The sequence below is a fragment of the Cervus elaphus genome, chromosome X, assembly GCF_910594005.1.
Source record: "Cervus elaphus chromosome X, mCerEla1.1, whole genome shotgun sequence".
In the NCBI taxonomy this organism is placed as follows: domain Eukaryota; kingdom Metazoa; phylum Chordata; class Mammalia; order Artiodactyla; family Cervidae; genus Cervus; species Cervus elaphus.
Genome location: NC_057848.1, coordinates 109387804 through 109413276, shown reverse-complemented (window position 1 = coordinate 109413276; position 25473 = coordinate 109387804). Strand labels below are relative to the sequence as shown.

The following is a 25473-nucleotide window of genomic DNA, read 5'->3' as shown; positions in this document are numbered from 1 at the left end:
CCTAGAGATCAGAGAAAGTTTCATGGAGAAGACAGATAATTCAGGCCTTGATATATGGCTAGAATTCCAACAAGGAGAGATGGGACATGGTAAAGAAGAGTGGGCCAGACAGAGGAAAAAACATGAACCAAGGTCTGAAAGTAGTCATGTACAGGCTTTGGATATGATAAGCAATGGGCTGTTTTGGTGGGAGCATTCACACTCTTGATGGGGGAGCAATGGTAGATAAAGGTTGAAAGTTATAGTATAGAGGATATAGGTTTGATCACTGATTCCCAACTATAGTTGTGGTCATGTAGGGAGAGGCAGGGGGTGAGAAAGACTTGAAGATGATGACACAATTTCACTTCTGGGTGACTGAAACAACGATAATACTATGAAGAGCCAGGCAGCAGTATGTTTCTGATAAAGACAGTGAATTTGACTTTAGATATGTTGAGTAAGAAGATATATAAAGATAAATTCCAAGTAGATCAAGAACTTAAATTTTTAAAAATTCTTAAAGGCATTTAAAATATTTCTAAATTCTGGGAGGGAAGAAGATTCTCCCCATGTATGACAAGAAATCCAAAAACCAAAAAAGAAAATACTGTTGTAGATTTGACTATATAAAATGAAATTTTTGCACAGAGAAAGGCATATGAACAAAGTTAAAAAGCAAATTATTTGGACAAAATATCTGCAACAAATATAGTGAAGAAAATAGTAATATATGCTATCAATTAGAAAAATATAAATAACCCAATAGAAAGCAAAGTTTATGAACCGACAATTCACAGAAGGAATACTAGTCAATAGCCATAGGAGATCCCACCTCCTAGTTTCTACTCAAATTCACAAAGGGATATTGGGCAGAATTCGAAGTGTATTAAAAGCCACATAGTATATCATATACAATCTACTCAAAAGGTTTGATATTACCTAGTTTTAGGGAGATTACAAGTTTCAATCAGATGTTATGGTAAAGTTAGTATATACCAGATTAGATGAAGAAAATTCATGTGTAGGCAGCAGAAAAGTTGACAGTCAACCATGGATCATCTGACCTGATAGGAAAGCAGGAGTTTTTCAAGTCTTTGCTTGCCCATCCCAACTACCCTGCTGAATCATCAGTTTTCATTCAAGCTACAGTCATTCTGTCCTTACCCCTTATCTCTTTTCACCTCTATCTTTTCATTACTCTGCATTTAGTATTGTGCCTGGCACATAAGTACTCAGCTGATACTTTGTGAACAGAGTGCCTTACCTTAAAGGAGAAAAGAAAGGAACAAAGGTATCAAAGTAATAATTCTCATGTGTTGTTTTGGTAGTAGCATATAACAAGCTTTAACAGTTGGTACATGGATAGCGTGTATGAAAGGGGTAGTCCCTCACAGCATCAGACTGTCAGGAGGCTTATGTAAGTCATAAGTTCTACCATCCACAACAGGAGGAGGGCAAGGAAACTCCCAGAGAAGAGAGGAGGAGGGGGTTACACGTCTAGGTATATACCTTTAGTAGCACCATGAGGAGTCTCTAGGTTAGAAAGCTCTGAATGCAGCAGTGGTTTGGGATACTCATGGCCCAGGGTTTATCTCTTGTTATCAGATGCAGGATGAATTCTGAGGAGGATGCAAAGCAGATAGGCCCTAAATGACTTAAAATATGTTTGGGCTATTTTTAATAAAATTGGGTATGTAAAAATTCAACTTTGGTGCTGATGGGCTTTTCAGCTTCCTTGTTTACTCATTAAACACTCTAATCTGATGGAAACAGCATAGGCACTGGAGTCAGACAGGTCAAGGGGACTTCATTATCAACTAGAGAGGCTGAAAGTCCCAGATCCTTACCTAGCCTTCTTTGACACTCCCTGGCAGTGAGGAAGGTGGAGCAGAAGTTTGGGTTTCCCATTCAGTCTTTGTTGACAGGACTAGCACCACAGATTTTTCTCTGGGGCTTGGGTGGAGTAAAGTGGTACTGTCTCAAAGATGTCTGTCTTGCTAGGGTGCCTTTTCTCTGGTCCTTTGTCTGGGAAAAATGGGTTTTCCTTAGGGCTTTTGTCTGTGCTCACTTGTCCTTTTTAGACTGATGGCTTCTCCAGCACCCAATGAGGAAACAAAGAAAACCCGGGGATGTTACCACCTGTCACTCTTCAATCCTGAGGTCCTTAGCCAATATGCCTTCTTTTTTCTACCTCTCAACATCTTGTTATATTTGTTTTATAAATAATGTCCTCCTGTACTTAGCAGGAGGAACAGAGAGAAATGCATTTACTCTATTTTGTCTAGAACCAGCAATTCCACTCTGGTTACATTTAAAGAGATTCTTAAAGGTTACCCACTCCCAGTACTTTGGCCTGGAGAATTCCAATGACTATATAGTCCATGGGGTTACAAAGAGTCAGACATGACTGAGAGACTTTCACTTTCACATCTTTTAGGAATAATACTGAAATGTGTAGGGATAAAAAATCAGGAACAGAGTATGTCAAGGCTGTATTTTGTCACCCTGCTTATTTAACTTCTATGCAGAGTACATCATGAGAAATGCTGGACTGGATGAAACACAAGCTGGAATCAAGATTGCTGGGAGAAATACCAATAACCTCAGATATGTAGATGACACCACCCTTATGGCAGAAAGTGAAGAAGAACTAAACAGCTTCTTGATGAAAGTGAAAGAGGACAGTGAAAAAGTTGGCTTAAAGCTTAACATTCAGAAAACCAAGATCATGGCAACTGGTCCCATCACTTCATGGCAAATAGATGGGGAAACAATGGAAACAGTGACTTATTTTATTTTTTTGGGCTCCAAAATCACTGCAAATGGTCACTGCAGCCATGAAATTAAAAGATGCTCGCTCCTTGGAAGAAAAGTTCTGACCAACCTGGACAGCATATTAAAAAGCAGAGACATTACTTTGCCAACAAAAGTCCGTCTAGTCAAAGCTATGGTTTTTCCAGTAGTCATGTATGGATGTGAGAGTTGGACTATAAAGAAAGCTGAGCACTGAAGAAATGATGCTTTTGAACTGTGGTGTTGGAGAAGACTCTTGAGAGTCCCTTGGACAGCAAGGAGATCCAAAGGATCTTTAGGATCCAAAGGACCAGTCCATCCTAAAGGAGATCAGTCCTGAATATTCAGTGGAAGGACTGACGCTGAAGCTGAAACTCCAATACTTTGGCTACCTGATGTGAAGAACTGACTCATTGGGAAGACCCTGATGCTGAGAAAGGTTGAAGGCGGGAGGAGAAGGGGACGACAGAGGATGAGATGGTTGGATGGTATCACCGACTCAATGGACATGAGTTTGAGTAGGCTCTGGGACAGGAAATCCTGGCATGCTGCAGTCCATGGTGTCACAGAGTCAGACACGACTGAGTGACTGAACTGAACTGATTTAGGGATAAAGTGATAAAATGTTTTGTATCCTCTTCAAAATAATCCAGGAGGAAGAGGGAATGAGAATATAGATGGGACAAGATTAATCATGTGTTTATAGTTGTTCAGGTTGGGAGATAGGTCTAAAAGTATTCATCACACTATTCTCTCTACTTTTGTATAAGTTTCAACATTTCTATCATCAAAGTTACTCTCCCTCCTCGGTTGAGAAGAGAACTAGATCAAAGCAGAAAGAGTTGTTAGGAAACTGTAGCAACAGTCCTAGGGAAAGAAAAAGGCCTGAATGAAGATAGCAACAGTAGAGATGCAGAAGATAAATATTTAGAGATAAAACTGGACAGACTTGATGATTAACTGGATATGGGGAGAGAACTTGATGTTTAGGTAAGTGTTAGTTCCAACAATAGAGATGGAGAATTGACTCATAGAATGGAGTCATAGAAAATGGAGTCATAGAAGTCATAGAAGTGACTCCATTTTTGATGTTTGATTGTTGACTGCTTTCAAGTCATACAACTCCCCTTTCCTTTCCAGCCTCCATCTGGGCAAATTGATAAGAAAGTCTGAGTGTTATCTCTTTGGAGCCATTGAGAACAAATCCTCATCCAAGCCTCACCTCCTAATCAAAATAAAATTCCAAATCCAGCCTCATTCTTGCTTTTTAAGGGTCAACTTGATAGCCTATTCCTCTGTCCCCAGAAAGTTTCATTATGTAGGTAATAAACATTTCACACCCTTCTGGTATGTGTGTGGCATCATCAGTCTCGATATCCAAAGCAAATTGGGGGGGGGGGCGGGGGTCAATCCTCCCTCTTCAGGGTGTCAACAACATGAATAAATGAGGAAGAACAGGTTATTTTGTTGGGGGTTCTGGGAGGACAGGAGAATGGAGTTCAATTTGGGGATACTGAGTTAGAGGTATCTAGATAAGGTGTACTTTGCAGAGGGTGCCTGACACAGAGCAAACACTAATGTTAGTTTCATTTTCCTGTAAGCCTCCATATTCTTACTTCTTTTGAGTTACAAATTTATTTACCTGTAGATTTTTACTAAATAATGGAGGCTTCTGTGATTAGTGACTTACTATGGACCAAGCATTGTATTAGAGACTGAGGATATTTTATTTTGTTTTAATCTTCATAACAATTCTATGAGGTAGGTATAATCTAAATTTCAAAAATGAGGACAATTGAGACTTTGAAGTTATACAGTGGGTAGGTTGCAAAACTACTCAAATCCGCGTCAGTGAGACTCCAAAGTTGTGCTATATTTACTATAGTATAATTCCTTTCTACACAAACATGAAAGTAGATTGATAATTTCCACAACTTACTTCATAGTATACAGCATGTAGAGGATATCAGCTTGCTCTTGTAAGCTGGAGGTCTCTTTTAACTGTAAAACCAGTGCTTTGAAGTCCACTTCCCCAGACTGGTCTCTAGGAAGATGTATTTCTACACGAACAGAGGGAACCTTTAGTTTGAGAAAAGACAAACAAAAAAAATTCCACAAGTGCTCACCTTAAATAATGCCCTAGAGTGTTGATCTTTTCACCTCTAAAACTTTCCCATAAGAGTTCCCTAAATTGTGACAAAAAGTAAAGCAAAAACAATGAGACCTTCAGAATGTATGCTACAGCAATCTAGTTTCTTAAGTCTGACTAGAAATACTTACTCATTTACAAAGTGAACTAAAAAGGACATATATCTTCACCATGGTGGCATTTCCCTTACTACTAGTTACTAGTAGAAACCATAACGGCTAGTTCTATAATTTTCTGTAAGAATGGTAGTTTTGCAAAAAATGTGATAGAAATATCTCCTGTGTAAATTTACCTGGTCCTCTTGTTGGGGATGAGGTGAATCAAGTAAGTTGAATGAAGGCCGGGAAGCCTGAAATATCTTTGTAGGTAGATACATATGGACATCTGCAAGAGGTTGACATTTATGGAAAAGCTTAGATAATTAAGAGATTAATAAAAATGCACAGTTGACCTCAACAATGAAGTTACATATGGGTTAGTTCCTTATGGAACAAGAATGGGAAATTCACCCTTTCTTGGTAATTGCAAAGAAAAGATACATGAAGGTCAGATAAATCAATGGATATTTGATCAATTAATAAATATATTTTGAATAGAATATCTAGAATTATAGCATCAGCTGGATATATAAGATGTTAAATCCTATTAATGTAATCAGTACCACAATGGAGCTATTACTGATACTTTAAAAGAATAAACATATAACAGAAAGAACCCAGTTACATTTTATATTTCCCAGATTCTCCTAGGAGAATATCTGGCAGCTAGGAGTTAGAATTCCTTGAGAATAGATAAATGAATGACCCTATCTAGGAAATAAAAAAATGTAGTGGCTGACCAACTTTGAGATATTTTAAGATTTTCACTTACAGTTCATTGTTGAAATACTTACCATAACCTCTAAGGAGAGATTTTCTTGCCATTTTTGCCATTTTACAGATACAGAAAGAGAGATACAGAGCCCAAATAACTGTTTAAGCAAGTAAGTAGCAGAGCTGGGAATTAAGCTCAAGTTTCCTAATTCACAATCTAGAAGTATAACTTAATAAAGCTGAAGTCTTTGCATAAGCCCTTTGTCAAGGAAGCATAGACAAATGCTCTATATGCTAAATTTTTCCCTTTTCTAATTGTTAAATGATTCTCCAGTGATCAAGTTTAATATTTTGGTTAGTACTGGTCAATAAAATTTTAGACAGTAAAAGCATGCATCTCATTCTTGTTATCTGTGAAATGTTAACATTTAGGTCCTCTAGGTGTGGCCAATGAGCCGTTCTGTTCCTTCACATGCAGCTACCATACAGGTACTGAACACTCTTAGGAACTATGACTACTTCTGGCAATGTGTACTAGAAAAAACATCCTCCACTGCAGATACTACTGAGGAAGGGTAGTGATCTTGGGGAGAAGAATGACAAAGTTGTCAAAGAATGATACTGTAGTTGACAAACAGCTCTATACTGCTGAACCAACTGACTGTATAAGTTACAGCTGGCCTAAGGAGCCAGATGTAGCTTACTTAAGGCAGAATATTTCCCTTTCACTGCAAGACTATCTTGTAATAGTCTGCAATGCTTTCTCTTTAAATAAAATTACTTCCAAATTAGTAAATTTTCCAAAGGATGAAAAAATTCTTTCCACATTTTAATACTTTGATGTTAAAACTGAATATGCTTCATACCTCTTGTTCTGTCTCTTCCTTCTATATAAATGGATAAACCAGACTACCTAGCACTATACTATAGCAAAAAGTGAAAAAGTGAGTGTTGGTCACTCAGTCATGTCTGACTCTTTGCAACCCCATGGACTGTAGCCTGTCAGGCTCTGCTGTCCATGGATTCTCCAGGCAAGAACACTGGAGTGGGTAGCCATTTCCTTCTCCAGGGTATCTTCCTGGCCCAGGGACTGAACCGGGCTCACCTCCATTGCAGGTGGATTTTTTACCATCTGAGCCATCAGGGAAGCCCTATCTATAGTAAAAGTATACCCAATTATTAATTTCACAAATATTTCAACATCTAATATATTCTAGGTGCTGTTTGAGATGCAGTGAACAAATAAAGCAGGAACTTTATTAGTTCCTGCTTACACTGTAATAAACACCCCACCCCCATCCTGGGCTCCACATCATCCTGTTCCTGACTCCAGTGAGTCATGGCATTACTCACTCTGTACATGCAGCTCCTTGGCCTTGGTCACCAAGGACATTAAATCGCAGGTTGTTTGCACAGCAGTTCGGAACCGATTTAGCCCTCCCTTCTGTGAGGTAGGGGCTAGTTTAGGATAGGGAGCAGTGTGTGCCAAAAGGTGATCTAAATAACGAGCAACTTCATCACCAGAGTGAGCTGCAAGGTTAGTGGGGAGAGGAGGGAGAGAAAAATAAATAAATATTTTAGTAACTTCACAATCTACCCCACCAAACAGAATGACTGGCTCCTGTGCCCACATTACAGCACCAGAAACATGTCGTTTTAGCTCATGGGGTAAAAAAAAAAGTTTGTGATCATTTTACAATCTTTACTATTCAGAAACCATGGCCATTTACCAGGCTCCACCTATTCCTCAACCTTGTTGGGATAATGCTACTTTTAGGTCCTGTGAAAATCGTATGAGCTTATTATAGACAAGGTGGAGCACTGCATGATTTATGTATGTGTATGTGATGGTAATGGTGGTGGCAGTGGAGGAGGAGGAGGAGGAGAAGGAGGAGTAGAACAGGGCCCTTTGAATCTCACTGGTATGAGGAAACTTGTGAAGAAGGGCAAAAATCTTCCACTAAACATGGAGCTTAGCTGAAAACAGATTCCACAAATGGCAGCTACTATGGCTAAAAAAGCAGAAAAACCCCACCAATCTCCATGTGGCACTGGTACCAAAAGAACTACTGAACACATGTTGGTCTTTTTAGTCACTGCCTTCATTTATTAATCAAATATTTATTGTCCACAATGGACCAGGTGGTGTACTAGGTGCTGAGGTTTCAGTGGTGAAGAAGACAAATATGGTCCTTATTCTCTGGGGTTCTCCCTCTCCCCTACACCTTCTGTAACATTATCTCTGATTATGGATAATAGAAACAAAAAAAACCCCATATTCTGTGGATGTTTAACATTTCGGATTTTACATGAACATTTATAGTTGGAAAAGCCCAGTGTTTGGATCAATAATGAAGTTTGCTATATCAGTCATGCATCATCTGGATTTTGGTCATCTTTGGGGATTTCTCCAGTTGTATTTCTGTTCTCTGAAGTGACTAATGGGAACTAGCAAAGCTGCAAGAGTGGACCTCACACTCAGTGACATCTTAATGACAAATATTATAACCTTGATTACAATCTAGACACTTGAATGGAGGATTATGAAGAATATGATAGGGATGGCAAGCAATAGACATGTCCACTGTGAGGCCACCAATGAGTAAACCCAGACAGAAGAAAGTGACTAAGACTGCATAATATCAAACTTAATAAAACATATCATTAAAGAGATATATTTAAGAAAGTAATCTGAGAGAATGAGTGTTACAGATGTAAATTACAACTACCTATGGAATAGCAAACAATACCAGTATATGATCAAAATAATGATTTTCAAAATATTTGGTTTTCAAAACATCTCAGCTTATGCCAAGATAGATATCATGACTTTGGATATTGCTGATAACATGAAATAACGTTGTATTTAGTGTACTCTTCAAACAAAGAAATTCATACTATTTTAGATCTTATGAAAGCAGTGAATTAAATGGTACTTAGGTAAGTATATGCTGAACCCAAGTGAGAAAACAGTCCTTCTGACTGCTAGTGTGCTGGTTTATTGTATATAAGATTATGCTTGCTAGCTCACTGAGGAAAGCTAATTTATTTATTTTTTTCTTCTTTCCAACATACCACTATTAAGATAAAGAAATTGGCTGCCTTAACATACAGGTTAACAGGCAAATACCCAGACAAAGAAAGTAGGCAGACCATGTTTTACATAATTAAAACAATAATTCATTCCCATCAGCCCTTTCTCTCTTTGGGATTCAAATAATGTAATGCTAGCCCTGCCTAGGTCAGCATTTTAATACTTAAAGTGTTTTTCAGGCATTTAAAGTTTATTCCCTCATGATGCTATCTCACTATATCATCTTTGTATGCCTAAAAGCCAATTAGATTTTATTCTGCTTTATTTGTCTAGTTTGTAATATGAAAGCAATAGGCATACAAAATGAATTTTTTCAAACTATAGAGACCTTCCCAGAGTTTCTGATGTGTCCCTGTAATATTCTATATAACCCTAATGGAATTTCATATTTTTGTGCTTTTTAATGTCAAAAAGCAGTATGTATATGTCTAGCTTTTCCACTATATACTTGATTAAATATCTCTCACTCACCATTGTTTCTTTCTATTCTTAAAGCACCAGTCATTTTATGTACCTGGGAGAGAAGTCTCTCCTAACCTTAATAAGGGATAGTCCAACTCTATACTCCACAATCACCACAGGGATATTAGACCAGAAACCAAAGGTAAGTAGAAGTATGAAAAGTGAAGCCAAACAATAGTAGGAATCCAGGTGTATTAAACAGGAGTGAGACTGCTGGCAGTGAGAACTATTAAGGAGGATGCTCAATAATACTTTGTGTTCTTGTCCAGCAAAGCCAGCGGCTTTATGAAGCCTCCTTACCATTACTGGATAAACCATAGCCATTAATCCAGTCACCAGATTCCAGCTCATTATCATAGTCATCATAATCTTCACTGTACAGTTTACCCTCAGGTCCAGGGTCCATGAAGCTCAAATGCGTGCAACAAGATGTTGTCAAAAACTCTGACAATTTACCTGTCTGAATCCTGAAAAGAGGGTAAATAAAACACAGAAAATCAGAGGAAATTCTTTTTAAAACAACACAGTTTAGCGGGAAAAAAAAGATACCTGAAATGTTTTGTTGGGGGATTACTACTGTTTATACATTAGTACAAATTTTTAAAAGTGAAAATTTACAGCCCTCTTAGACATTGTGTAGTATAGGTTAGGGTACCATGTTAATAAAGACTACAATTATGGGTTCACAATCCACCAGCAGATCAGTTTTTCTCTCTTACACTGCCACACACTATGTTGTTAACTATGCTGAACATGTGGCAAAAATTTCCATTAGCTGCAAGATAAGCTTGGACAGAATGAAGATAAATCATCTCAAATTTGTCACATCATTTCAAAAAATACTCAAAAAGACCATTTTGAAAAGAAAAAACAGTATCTGGCAATTTTAAGAATTATAGTAGATTGTAAGTCATATTCCTCCCTACTTATAAAGCCAATTGCAAAACTCAAACCCAAAGGGAAACCCAATAGTACTGATTTTTAAAAGAAGTCCAAAAAAAAAAAAACAGAAGTCCAACTTGAGGGGGCTCCCAATGACCAGATCTTAATATGAACACTGAAATAAACAATGGAATGGAGCATGACATAAGAATAAAATAAGAATCTATGACTATGCTGACAATAAAACTACAAAATAAACGGGGTAAGGGGGAGCTTTTTAAAAATATTTATTTTATTTTTTACAGATGGATTTCAACTAGTACATGTACAAAGAATGATAGAAACAATAGAAACAGAATTTTACAGCCACATTTTACAAAACAGTCATTTTACAACCACATTAATAATAACCAATTCATCAATGGAAGCTAAAGTCATTTGGTCAAAGACTGTTAGAGAAAGGATAATGGAGTCTTGAGTGGAAGATTATGAAGAATATGGAGAGAAGCACTCTCCTCATGGAAGGGCTGGCAAACAAAAGACACATCAGTTGTGAGGTCACCAACGAGTAAACCCAGACAGAGGAAAGTGACTCAGAAAATACCATTTTAACCAAATCGAGAGGCATTCTGCGAAATAACTGACCTTCTTTCTTTAAAACTACAGTGAAAATTGTCATGAAATATTAACGAAAGGCTGAGGGATTAGATTAAAAGACATTAAAGAGATATAATAACTAAAATACAGTGAGGGACTTTTTATTGGATCTGGAGCAGGAACAAAGCTATGGGAAAACATTATTGAGACAACTGGGTAATTTTGAATATGAACTCTATAATAGATTCATGTCAATATTAAAATTTCTGAGTGTGCTGATTATATTGTAGTCATTTATGAGAATGCCCTCTTTCTTAGAAGACAGAAACAAGTATTTAGGGTTGAAGAGTCATGATGTCTCTAATTCTCACACACCTTAGCAAAAAAAGTGTGTGTGTGCACATATGTATGTGTGAGACAGGGAGGACAAGGAACAAGGGAGTAAGGGAGGGAGCGGAGGAAGGAAGGGAGAGAGACAACGCACAAATGGGACAGATGTTAATAACAGGTGAGTCGAGGGAGGGTATATAGTAGTAAATAAGATTCTTGCACATCTGTGTCTACTTAAAATTTTTCAAAATAAAAACTTAGGAAAAAAAAAAGAAAAACAGTCAGAATTGAATAGTCCAACAACCTTCTTTTCTCCCTCCTTCCTTCCATTCCTTCCTTCCAGAGTAAGTTTCCTGACCTGCTGAATTTATGGGGTGTGGGCAAGGAACAGGGTGAGGAAAACTTCCAACTCTTCTCAGTAATATTAAATTCCTTGATTCAATCTGTCAAATACCAGGTCATCGGAATAGGATGGGTATATGTTGTTAAAAGACACAGAGAAAGGCATCACCAGTTTACCATTACTATACCCAGCATCCAAACTTCATTACATTTCACTGAAGAGTGCATAGAGGTCACATACCTTGCCCCACCAAAATATCCATCCTGCATTTTTCGGAGTGCTGCCAGGATACTTGAATTCAAGCTGGTTCCATCTTCATCTTAAAGAGAATTTTAAAACAATCTTTGTGGTTTTAACTTTGAAGTAAAGGAAATCCTTCAATTATTTCAAACCAACTTTCTGGTGGTAATGGTACAAATGAGACAATCCTCATTGACCATTCTCTATTTCAACAATTCATGTGAGAGCCAATAAAGCTGCAGAATGGGAAATGGTAAGGGATGATAACCAAGAGATGAGAGTTCCTCAAAAAAGATAGTATCTTATTTATTATAAGTACTTAGCACATTGCCTGATTGCAGAGCACGGAATGACTACTGAATGCTGACAAGAATAACAGCAACAATTTGTTGAATGTTATGTGCCAAGTACTGCGCTGAACATTTTATGTATTATCTCATCCAATGAGCCTTGGTTTATGTGTGTGTATGTGTGTAGGCATTAAAAATATTTAGAAGGCTAACAGTTATCTGATTTTACGTGAAGAGGATTATACTACACATATTCTTTTGTGATCCAATTTTTCTAACTTATTCTTTGTAAAAGCTAAAAAATGATTCCATAAGAGACACTTAGACTGTTGTATTATAAGCAACACTGTGATGCAATCTTTCTATTATTTCCTTAGGATAAACTCTTACAAGTAGAAGTATTAGAGCAAAGGAAACACAAAAACTTTTATAGATTGCCAAGTTACACAATAAAAAAGTTGTGCCAATATTGCCACCATCAGTATATAAAGTGATTGTTTCCCCACATCTATAACAATAATGGCATTGATAATCTTTTTAATTCTTGCTTATTTGATACATTAAAATGACATTGTTTCAATTTTATTACTAGTAAGATTGAGCATGTTTTCATATATATACTGGCCATTTGTATTTCTTTTATGAATAGCTGTGCATGTTCTTTTTGCTATTTGGAAACTTAAAAAAAACTTATTTATTTTTTTAATTTGTGGAAAATTGCTTTACAATTCTGTGTTGGTTTCTGCCATACAACAATATGAATCATTCATAATTATATATATATATATATATATCCCTTCCCTTCTGAGCCTGCCTCCCCTCCCCCCATCCCACCCCTCTAGGTCATCACAGAGTGCCAAGCTGGGCTCCCTGTGTTACATAGCAACTTCCCACTTGCTATCTGTTTTTTTTAAATTAATTTATTTATTATTTTACTTTACAATATTGTATTGGTTTTGCCATACATTGACTTGAATCCTCCATGGGTGTACATGTGTTCCCCATCTGTTTTACACATGGTAGTGTGTATGTGTCAATGCTACTTTCTCAATTCGTCCCACCTTCACCTTCTCCCACTATGTCCACATGTCCATTCTCTACTAGGTTCCTCAATACTATTTTTCTATATTCCATATATAGGTGATAATATATGATACTTGTTTTTCTCTTTCTGACTTACTTCACTCTGTATAAGAGGCTCAAGGTTCATCCACTTCACTATAACTGACTCAAATTTGTTCCTTTCTATGGCTGAGTAATATTCCATAGTATAAATGTATCACAACTACTTTATACATTCATCTATCGATGGACATCTAGGTTGCTTCCTGTCTTGGCTATTGTAAATAGTGCTGCAATGAACATTGGGGTGGGTACATGCACCTTTTAGAGTTGTGGTTTTCTCAGGGTATATGCCCAGTAGTGGGATTGCTGGGTTATATGCTAGATTTATTCCTACTTTAAAAAACGAATCTCTATATTGTTTGCCATAATGACTGTATCAGTTTACATCCGAGGGTTCCCTTTTCTCCACATCCTCTCTAGCATCTATTGTTTGTGTATTTTTTGATGATGGCCATTCTGACTGGTGTGAGGTGATAGCTCATTGTAGTTTTGATTTGCATTTCTCTAATAACGAGCAATGTTGAGCATCTTTTCATGTGTTTGTTAGCTATCTGTATGTCTTCTTCAGAGAAATGTCTGTTTAGGTCCTCTGCTCATTTTTTGACTGTTTTTCTGATATTGAGCTGTATGTGCTGTTTATATATTTTAAAGATTAACTCTTTGTAGTTGCTTCATTTCCAGTTATTTTCTCCCATTCTGAGAGTTACCCTTTCATCTTGTTTGTAGTCTCCTTTTCTGTGCAAAAGCTTTTAAGTTTAATTAGGTTCCATTTGCTCATTTTTATTTCCATTAATCTAGGAGGTGGTTCAGAGAGAATCTTGCTGTGATTTATGTCAAAGGATGTACTACCTATGTTTTCCTCCGAGAGCTTTATAGTTTCTGGCCTTACATTTAAGACTTTAATCCATTTTGAGTTTATTTTTGTGTATGGTGTTAGGAAGTGTTCTAATTTTATTCCTTTACCTGTCGATGTCCAGTTTTCCCAGTACCAATAATTAAAGAGACTGTCTCTTCTCCATTGTATATTCTTGCCTCCTTTGTCAAAGATATGGTGTGTCCATAGGTGTTTGGGTTTATCTTTGGGCTGTCTAGCTTGTTCCACTGGTTCTGTTTTTGTGCAAGTACATACATATTGTCTTGATGAGTGTAGCTTTGTACCATAGTCTGAAGTCAGGAATGTTGATTCCTCCAGCCCCATTTTTCTTTCTCAAGATTGCTTAGGCTCTTCAGGGTCCTTTGTGTTTCCATACAAACTGTGAAATTTTTTTTGTTCTAGTTCTGTGAAAAATGCCATGGTAATTTTATAGGGATTGCATTGAATCTGTGGGTTGCTTTGGTAAGTATAGTCATTTTGACAATATTGATTCTTCCAATCCAAGAACATGATATATCTCTCCATCTGTTTGTGTCATCTTTAATTTCTTTCATCAGTATCTTATAGTGTGCTGCATACAGGTCTTTTGTCTGCTTAGGTAGGTTTATTGGTAGGTATTTTATTCTTTTTGTTGCAGCGGTGAATTGAATTGTTTCCTTAATTTCTCTTTCCCATTTTTCATTGTTAGTGCATAGGAATGCAAGGACTTTCTGTGTATTAATTTTATATCCTGTGACTACTAAATTCATTGATTAGCTCTAGTAGTTTTTTGGTGGTGTTTTTAGGGTTTTCTATGTATACAAACAGTGCATCTGCAAACAGTGAGGGTTTTACCTCTTCTCCAATCTGGATTCCTTTTATCTCTTTTTCTTCTCTGATTGCCATGGCTATGACTTCCAAAACCATGTTGAATAATAGTGGTAAGAGTGGGTACCCTTGTTTGTTCCTAATTATAGAGGAAATGCTTCTTTCATTTTTTGGCCACTGAGAATAGTGCTTGCTGTGTATTTGTCATATACAGCCTTTATCATGCTGAGGTATGCTCCTTCTGTGCCAATTTTCTAGAGAGTTTTTTTTTATTTTAATCATAAATGGGTGTTGTACTTTGTTGAAAGCATTCTCTGCACCAAGATGATCATATGGTTTTTATCTTTCACTTTGTTAACATGGTATATCACATTGATTGATTTGCATATATGGAACAACCCTTGCATCCCTGGGATAAATCCCACTTGATCATGGTGTATGATTCTTTTCATGTGTTCTTGGATTCTGTTTGTAGAACTATACTGAGGATTTTTTCATCTATGTTCATTAGTGACATTGGCTTATAATTTTCCTTTTCTGTGGAATCTTTGTCTGGTTTTGGTATTAGCATGAGGGTGGCCTTGTAGAATGAGTTTGGGAGTCTCCCTCCCTGTGCAGGTTTTTGGAACAGTGTGAGCAGGATAGGTGTTAGCTCTTCTCTGAACTTCTGGTAGAATTTTCCTGTGAAGACATCTGGCTCTAGGCTTTTATTTGTTGAAGATTTTGATCCCAGTTTCAATTTCAGTGCTTGTGATTGGCCTGTTCATATTTTCTACTTCTTCCTGGTTCAGTCTTCAAAGGCTGTACTTCTCTAAGAATTTGTCCATTTCTTCCAGGTTGCCCATTTTGTTTGCATATAGTTGCTCAGAGTAGTCTTTTATGATCCTTTGTATTTCTGTGTTGTCTGTTGTAGCTTCTCTTTTTTCATTTCTAATTTTACTGATTTGAGTTTTCTCCCCATTTTTCTTGATGAGTCAGGCTAATAGCTTGTAAATTTTGTTTATCTTCTCAAAGAACCAGCTTTTAGTTTCATTGGTCTTTGCTATTGCTTATTTCATTTCTTTTTCATTTATTTCTGCTCTGATCTTTATGATTTCTTTTCTTCTACTAATTTGGGGGTTTGTTTGTTCTTTTCCTAACTGCTTTAGGTATAAGGGTAGATTATTTGATGTTACTTTGTTTTTATGAGGTAGGCTTTTATTGCTATAAACTTACCTTTTAGCACTGCTTTTACTGCATCCCACAGGTTTTAAGTTGTCACGTTTTTGTTGTCCTTTATTTCTAGGCATTTTTTGATTTCCTTTTTGGTTTCTTCATTGACCTCTTGGCTATTTAGAAGCATATTGCTTAGCCTTCATGTGTTTGTATTTTTACATTTTCCCCCTTGTAATTGATATCTAATCTTATAATGTTGTGGTGAGAAAAAATGCTTGATACAATTTTCTTAAATTTACCAAGGCTTTATTTGTGACCCAAGATGTGATCTATCCTGCAGACTGTTTCAAATACACTTGAGAAAAATGTATATTCTGCCGTTTTGGGATGGAATGCCCATAGATATCAATTAGTTCTATCTTGTTCAATGTGTCATTTAAAGCTTGCATTTCCTTATTAATTTTGTCTTGATGATATGTCCATTGGTGTGAGTGGGGTGTTAAAGTCCCCCACTATTATTGTGTTACTGTTGATTTCCCCTTTTATAGTTGTTAGCATTTGCTGGGGTGTTCCTATGCTGGATTCATATATATTTGTAATTGTTGTATCTTATTCTTGGATTGATCCTTTGATCATTATGCCTTATCTTTCCTCATCTCTTGTAATGGTCTTTACTTTAAAGTCTACTTAATCTGATATGAGTAATGCTACTGTTGCATTGATTTCCATTTGCATGGAATATCTTTTTCCAACCCCTCACTTTCAGTCTGTACATGCCCTTGGGGTCTGAAGTGGGTCTCTTTTAGACAGCATACCTAGGGGTCTTGCTTTTGTATCCATTCAGCCAACCTGTGTCTTTTGTTGGAGCATTTAATCTATTTAAATTTCAGGTAATTATTGATATGTATGATCATATTAGCATTTTCTTAATTGTTTTGGGTTTGATTTTGCAGGTCTTTTCTTTCTCTTGTGTTTCCTGTCTAGAGAAGTTCCTTTAGTATTTGTTGTAGAGCTGCTTTAGTGGCGGTCAATTCTTTTAACTTTTGCTTATTTGTTAAGTTTTTCATTTCTTCATCAAATATGAATGAGATCCTTGCTGGGTAGGATAACCTTGGTTGTAGGTTTTTTCCTTTCATCATTTTAAGTATATACTGCCACTCCCTCTGGCCTGCAGAGTTTCTGCTGAAAGATTGTTAACCTTATGGGGATCCCCTTGTATGTTACTTGTTGCTTTTCTGTTGCTCCTTTATATATTTTCTTTGTGTTTGATTTTATTAGTTTGGTTAATATGTGTCCTGGTATGATTCTTTTTGGGTTTATCCTATATGGGACTCTCTGGGTTTCCTGGACTTGGGTGGCTATGTCCTTTCTCATGCTAGGGAAGTTCCAACTATAATCTCCTCAAATATTTTCTCATACCCCTTTTTTTTCTCTTCTTCTTCTGGGACCCCTATAATTTGGATGTTGGTGTGCTTAATGTCCAAGAGATTTCTGAGACTGTCCCCATTTCTTTTCATTCTTCTTTCTGTATTCTGCTCTATTTCAGTTATTTCCACGATTCTATATTCCAACTCACTTCTTCTTCTGCTTCAGTTATTCTGCTATTGGTTCCCTCTAGTGTATTTTTTATTTCAGTTATTATGTTGTTAATGGTTGATTCTCTGTTCTTTATTTCTTCTATGCTTTTGCTAAATGTTTCTTGTATCTTCTCAATTCATGCCTCCATTCTATTTATCTGTGCTTCCATTTTATTTCTGAAGTTTTGAGTCATCTGTACTATTATTACTATGAATTCTTTTTCAGGTAGACTGCCTATTTTCTCTTCATTTGTTTGATTTGGTGTTCCTTGATCTGCTGCATGTTTCTCTGTCTTTTCATTGTGTTTAATTTTCTGTGTTTGAGGTCTCCTTTACGTAGGCTGAAAGATCATAGTTCCTCTTACTTGTGGAGCCTGCTCCCATTGTGTGTGTTTGGACCAGTGCTTTGTGAAGGTTTCTTGGAGGGGGGGCACTGGTTCCTGTGTTCTGGTGGGTAGAGCTTGATGTTGTCCCTGTAAAGGGCAGTTTTGTGCCCAGAGATGTGTTATGGAACTTGGTATGACTTTGGGCAGCCTGTCTGCTAATGGGTAGGGTTGTGTTGTTTTGCTAGTTGTTTGGTGTGGAATGTCTGGTGCTGGAGTTTGTTGGCCTTTGGGTGGGGCCAGATCTTAGTGTTGTGATGCAGGCCTTTGGGAGAGCTTTCACTGATTAGTATTCCATGGGGTTAGGAGTTCTCTGGTGGCCCAACGTCCTGGACTTGGGTCTCCAACCTCAGAAATTCAGGCCTGATCCCTTGCTGGAGCAGGAAGACTTCACAAGCCACAGAACACAGAAAGGATAAAGAAAGAAATAAATAGCAGAAAAAATAAAACCAACCTACAAACAAAAAAGAACAGATAGACACAATCCCAACATAAATGGTAAAAGCAACATTAATCAGACAGGAACACACAAAGAAACTCACAAACGCACACTCACAAAAAGAAAACAAACAAAAGAGTAAAGAGAGGAACCAGAAAAGAAGAGAGCAATTAAACCAATAAATGAATCCATAAATGAAAACAAAGACTAAAAACTAGAGTAGCAAAAATGCAAAACCAAAAACATGGAAAAAACACAATATAATGAAAAGATGTAGAAATAAGAAAAAAATAAAATAAAATGAATTAAAAAAATAAAACATTAAAAAAGGAAAAAATAAGTAAAACATAAAAAGTAAAGGATTAATGAAAAGGAACAATGATAGAACTAATGAAAAAATATATGTATACATAAAGTAGAGAGAGAGATAGTAAGAACATTATTCTGTGATGTCAATTGTCCTTACCACCCAATGTGATCCAGTCTATCTGCCTACTCAGGAAATCCTCCAATATTTCTAGGAAGGTCTCTGGACCTGCAGTGGTCACTGTGGGGTCAGGTCCTACTTAGATCTGGCCTTATTCTAGCTTGTTCTTGCTTCCAAAGTCCCCCAAAGCCCACAGTCTCAAGTTAATTGCAGAGATTTAATCCACTGCACCTGCTGCTGCAAGAATGAATTCCTTCCTCTTCTTTGGTCACATAGTCCCTGGTGCTCTGCTTTGGTTTTGGCCTTGCCTTTGCTTGTAGGCTACCCCCCAGAGTCTTTCCTACCCAGACAAGAAAGGGCAAAGGCCCTTGTTTATTAAAGCTCACTTGCTCAGTCAGGCTGGGGAGAGAGAGGGGTATGGCAACCACAATTGGGATGAACAGGGAGTGCCTGTGGTGGTAGAGATCGGCTGGATATTGCTACATTCTGAGGCAGGTCATGTGCTCCCCCAGCAGAACTGGCCCCAGGCTGTGGGTCCCTAGGAAAAGCCAAGCTGCATAGGCTCCCAGGAAGTTGTGGGTAGTGACCTGTGCCTGTTCTTAGCTTGGCAGCTGATGCGGCAGACATCATGCCTACCTCTGGGGTCACAGACCCCAGCCCTGTCTTGCCCCTCACCTCTGGCACTAATGCCAGCCATGATGGTGGCAGGTCTGTAGGCGTGGTCGACCTCTGACGTCTCAGATTGCAGCTGGTTCATCCCACCTATGGCACTCATGAAGGCAGGGTCCTGCAGTGTGGGAGCTTGTGGAGTTAGAGGTTCTGTGGAATTAGAGGTTCTGTTCCCTGCAACAACGATCAAGTCTTGCATCTCTGGCAGGCCCAGGCTTTTCACTGGACTCATTCAGCTGTGTCATACTAGCCACCTCAGAGTATCTTCATGGCAGTCAAACCTCAGTCCTCTTCCTGGGGTCTGACCCCTGAACCCTGAGCCTCAGCACCCAGCCCCCAATTGCTGCAGTGGGCATGCAAACAACTTCTTGTCTGGGAAGTGTTGGCCGGCACTGATCTCTGGGTCAAATTCTCTGTTTCGTCTTCCACGAACTTGTTTTTGTGCTCTCCTCTGAGGTTCTGAAGCTCCCCCTGACCCTGCCCATGAAGGGGTTTCTGAGTGTACAAAATTTTCCTCCTTCACAGCTCCCTCTCTGAGGTGCAGGACCCGTCCAACTTTCTTTGTCTCTTTATTTTCCTATTGCCTTTTTCCTGTTACTTTATGTGGAGTCTAGCTTGCCTTTTGGGAAGTCTGAGGTCTTCCACCAGGCTTCAGCAGGTGTTCTATAGGTGTTCCAGATGTAGATATATTGTTGATGTATTGGTGGGGAGGAAGATGATCACCATGTCTTACTCTTCTGATATCTTCACCCTCTCCTCTTGAAAACATTATTTGACAATCAATGGTTAGACAATCATCCATATAAACTGTTTGTAGATTTTTGAAAGTGGTGACAGGTACATAGGTAACCCTTGCATAGAAGTTATTTGGTGAATCTTTATCTTCATTGCATTTTCTGGACAACTGCACATGGATATGGTATTAGACATTCCTTATTCCTCTGGTCAAGACAGCTTTGTTGAGCCTGGTGTCAATGCCTACATCTGGAGTTCCCATCTCCTTCATGGCAAATTTCCAGGTTTCTTTGAGTGTTTGAAGGGCATGCTTCTTGAAATACACTCCATGAATGTGCTAGTGAATGCTGATAGTGTTTTCTCTGGTCACCACCTTTTGATGGTGGATCGGCCCTTCTTCTCATCACCCTTCTTTGTAGGAGCCATTCTTCTGGGCTTGGGTTGGGAAGCTCTTTTCCTATGTTTTAAATAATCTTTTCTTTTCCTCAGTTGATGTTCAAGGGCTGTTTACGCTTTGTGGTTATTACCCTTTTCTCCGTCATATAAATGGCAAATACTTCACCTACTTTATTATTTGTCTTTCAGCCTCAACCACACTTCAGTTTTGTATAAAATGTTTAGGAAAAAAAGATTTAGATTTTCATGTTTTAAAATTTGTCAGTTTTTCCTTTTTGCGTCTTGCAAAGTATAGCCTTCTTCAGTCCAAAACCTCAAAAACATTCTACCATACTTTCTTCTAATACTTTTATAGTTTTTTCTTGTTGCTTAGCTTTTTAATCTAGTAAGAACTTAATTTTGGATAAAATGTAAGGTACAAGGCTAACTGAATGATTTTCTCAAATATATTTATTTATATTTTTGCCTCTATTTGGATTGCTATTTTTATCACTACTGTAATGCAAATGGATCTATTTTCTCTCATTATTTTTAGTTTTTTAAAGATTCAGTTATTCTCGTACACTTTCTTTTCCATATGCAATATAGATTTAACTTGTTCATAAAAATTTGTCTCTTTATTTTAATTTGGAATTCACTGAATTGATAGATTAATTAATTAATCTTTGGGGTGCTGTTAGAAAAAAAATTTTAATTGGAAGATAATTGTTTTACAATGTTGTGGATTAATTTAATAAGAATTGACATCTTCTAAAAAAAGAATAGATATCTTTTCAATATTAACTATTTCCATCTAGCAACATGGTATGTCTCACTAGTAATTAAAATCTTCTTTTATGCTTTTCACTAGCTTTATAATTTTTTTACATAATTTTATGCATATTACTTATTAAGCTTATTCTTATATTATTTACTTATTCAGAAAATTTGTCAATTTTTATAGATTTATAAAATTGTACTTGATATTCTTTTATAATTTTTAAAGCCTCTTCCATTTGTTTCTGTACCCCCTTTCTCATTCTTAATATAATTTTACTATCTATGCTTTTCTCATTATTCTGAAGTCTACTTTATTAGATATTAATATGGCCACTTCTAATTTTTTATAATTAATTCTACATGGTATATTTTCCATTATTTTTATTCTAGTCTACCTATATTGTTACATATGAAGTGAATATCATGGAGACAGCATATATGTGGGTCACTTTTAAATCTACTCTGTCAATCTCAGTCTTTTAATGGGTATATTTAGGCTATTTACAGTTAATGTAATTATTGATGTTAGGAATAAGTGTGCCATTTTTACTTATTGTTTTTTTTTTGTTCCTCTGTTGTTCTATTTTCTTCTTCTGCCTTCTAAAACAAAAGAACTTAATTTTGATTTATCTATACTGTTTTTACCTTATCTCCTTGTACAGACATCTATTGTAGCTCAGCTGGTAAAGAATCTGCCTGCATTGTGGGAGACCTGGGTTCAATCCTTGGGTTGGGAAGATCCCAGGGAGAAGGGAAAGCCTACACAGTCCAGTATGCTGGCCTGGAGAATTCCATGGATGATAGAGTTGGACATGACTGAGCAACTTTCATAGACTTCTTAGTGGTTACTCCAGGTATTAAATAATATATAAAAACATCAGTTCAGTTCAGCCGCTCGGTCATGTCCGACTCTTTGCGACCCCATGGACTGCAGCACACCAGGCTTCCCTGTTCAACACCAACTCCCAGAGTCTACCCAAACTCAATGTCCATTGAGTTGGTGATGCCATCCAACCATCTCATCCTCTGTCATCCCCTTATCCTCCCGCCTTCAATCATTCCAAGCATAAGGGTCTTTTCAAATGAGTCAGTTCTTCCCATCAGGTGGCCAAAGTATTGGAGTTTCAGCTTCAGCATCAGTCTTTCCAATGAATATTCAGGGCTGATTTCCTTTAGGATGGACTGGTTGGATCTCCTTGCTGTCCAAGGGACCCTCAAGAGCCTTCTCCAACACCACAGTTCAAAAGCATCAATTCTTCGGTGCTCAGATTTCTTTATAGTCCAACTCACATCCATATATGACTATTGGAAAAACCAATGCTTTGAATAGATGGACCTTTGTTGGCAAAGTAATGTGTCTGCTTTTTAATATGCTGCCAAGGTTGGTCAGAACTTTTCTTCCAAGGAGCAAGCGTCTTTAAATTTTGTGGCTGCAGTCACCAACTGCAGTGATTTTGGAGCCCCAAAATATAAAATCTCTCACTGTTTCCATTGTTTCCCCATCTATTTGCCATGAAGTGATGGGGCCGGATGCCATGATCTTTGTTTTTTGAATGTTGAGTTTTAAGACAGCTTTTTCACTCTCCTCTTTCACTTTCATCAAGAGGCTCTTTAGAGACACAGATGTATAGAACAGTCTTTTGGACTCTGTGGGAGAGGGCGAGGGTGGGATGATATGGGAGAATGCCATTGAAACATGTATATTATCATATGAGAAATGGATCGCCAGTTCGGGTTCGAGGCATGAGACAGGGTGCTCAGAGGTGGTGCACTGGGATGACCCAGAGGGATGGGATGGGGAGGGAGGTAGGAGAGGGGTTCAGGATGGGGAACACAGGTACACACGTGGTGGATTCATGTCAATGTATGGCAAAACCACTATAATATTGTAAAGTAATTAGCCTCCAATTAAAATAAACAAATTTATATTAAAAAATTAAACATAAAAAAGAGGCTCTTTAGTTCTTCTTCATTTTCTGCCATAAGGGTGGTGTTATCTGCATATCTAAGGTTATTGATATTTCTCCCAGCAATCTTGATTCCAGCTTGTGCTTCCTCCAGTCCAGCATTTCTCATGATGTACTCTGCATACAAGTTAAATAAGCAGGGTGACAATATACAGCTTTGATATACTCCTTTGCCGATTTGGGACCAGTCTGTTGTTCCATGCCCAGTTCTAACTGTTGCTTCTTGACCTGCATACAGATTTCTCAGGAGGCAGGTCAGGTGGCCTGGTATTCCCATCTCTTTCAGAATTTTTCACAGTTTATTGTGATCCACATAGTCAAAGGCTTTGGCATAGTCAAATAAAGCAGTCAAATCCACACAGTCAAAGGCTTTGGCATAGTCAATAAAGCAGAAGTAGATGCTTTTCTGGAACTCTCTTGCTATTTCAGTGATCCAACAGATGTTGGCAATTTGATCTCTGGTTCCTATGCCTTTTCTAAATCCAACTTGAACATCTGGAAGTTAACAGTTCACATACTGTTGAAGCCTGGCTTGGAGAATTTTGATCATTACTTTGCCAGTGTGTGAGATGAGTGCAATTGTGTTTTGAATATTCTTTGGCATTGCCTTTCTTTGGGATTGGAATGAAAACTGACCTTTTCCAGTCCTGTGGCCACTGCTGAGTTTTCCAAATTCGCTGTCACATTGAATGCAGCACTTTCACAGCATCATCTTTCAGGATTTGAAATAGCTCAACTGGAATTCCATCACGTCCACTAGTTTTGTTCATAGTGATGCTTCCTAAGACCCACTTGACTTTGCATTCAGGATGTCTGGCTCTAGGTAAGTGATCACACCATCGTGATTATCTGGGTCATCAAGATCTTTTTTTGTACAGTTCTTCTGTGTATTCTTGCCACCTCTTCTTAATATCTTCTGCTTCTGTTAGGTCCATACCATTTCTGTGCTTTATTGTGCCCATTTTTGCATGAAACATTCCCTTGGTATCTCTAATTTTCTTGAAAAGAACTACAGTCTTTCCCATACTATTGTTTTCCTCTATTTTTTTGCACTGATACCTAGGAAGTCTTTCTTATCTCTCCTTGCTATTCTTTGGAACTCTGCATTCAAATGGGTATATCTTTTCTTTGCTCCTTTGCCTTTCACTTCTCTTCTTTTCACAGCTATTTGTAAGGCCTCTTCAGGCAACCATTTTGCCTTTCTGTATTTCTTTTTCTTGGGGATGGTCTTGATCACTGACTCCTGTATAATGTCACGAACCTCCATCCACAGTTCTTCAGGCACTCTGTCTATCAGATCTAATCCCTTGAATCTATATGTCACTTTCACTGTATAATCATAAGGGATTTCATCTAGGTCATACCTGAATGGTTTAGTGGTTTTCCCTACTTTCTTCAATTTCAGTCTGAATTTGGCAATCAGGAGTTCATGATCTGAGCCACAGTTAGCTCCCAGTCTTATTTTTGCTGACTGTATAGAGCTTCTGCAGTTTTGGCTTCAAAGAATATAATCAATCTGATTTTGGTATTGACCATCTGGTGATGCCCATGTGTAGTCTTCTCTTGTGTTGTTGGAAGAGGATGTTTGCTATGACCAGTGCGTTCTCCTGGCAAAACTCTGTTATCCTTTGTCCTGCTTCATTCTGCACTCCAAGGCCAAATTTGCCTGTTACTCCAGGTATTTCTTGACTTCCTACTTTTGCATTCCAGTCCCCTATAATGAAAAGGACATCTTCGTGGGGTGTTAATTCTAGAAGGTCCTGTAGGTCTTCATAGAATGGTTCAATTTCAACTTCTTCAGCATTACTGGTCGGGGCATAGACTTGGATTACTGTGATATTGAATGGTTTGCCTTGGAGACGAACAGAGATCATTCTGTCGTTTTTGAGATTGCACCCAAATACTGCATTTTGGACTCTTTTGTTGACTATGAGGGCTACTCCATTTCTTCTAAGGGATTCTTGCCCACAGTAGTAGATATAATGGTCATCCGAGTTAAATTCACCCATTCCAGTCCATTTTAGTTCGCTGACTCCTAAAATGTTGATGCTCACTCTTGCCATCTCCTGTTTGACCACTTCCAATTTGCCTTGATTTGTGGACCTAACATTCCAGGTTCCTGTGCAATTTTGCTCTTTACAGCATTGGTCTTTACTTCCATCACCAGTCACATCCACAACTGGGTG

General features: G+C 37.7%; 1 protein-coding gene and 1 pseudogene across 5 annotated transcripts in view; both read right to left on the bottom strand.

Annotated features, from left to right (window-relative positions):
• The window catches only part of PHKA1 (phosphorylase kinase regulatory subunit alpha 1), a 185834-nt gene that overhangs the window by 38059 nt on the left and 122302 nt on the right, over positions 1-25473 (bottom strand). For 3 of the 5 annotated variants that reach the window (XM_043895553.1, XM_043895554.1, XM_043895555.1), the window contains exons 17-21: positions 11685-11763; positions 9593-9759; positions 7090-7266; positions 5217-5308; positions 4715-4854 (exon numbers count right to left, since the gene is read on the bottom strand). In XM_043895553.1, the coding sequence (XP_043751488.1) occupies positions 4715-4854; positions 5217-5308; positions 7090-7266; positions 9593-9759; positions 11685-11763 (655 nt within the window). The remainder of the gene's footprint in view (positions 1-4714; positions 4855-5216; positions 5309-7089; positions 7267-9592; positions 9760-11684; positions 11764-25473) is intronic. The other 2 variants (XM_043895556.1, XM_043895557.1) reach the window with 1 other exon arrangement.
• Positions 18834-21038, bottom strand: LOC122689275 (annotated as a pseudogene).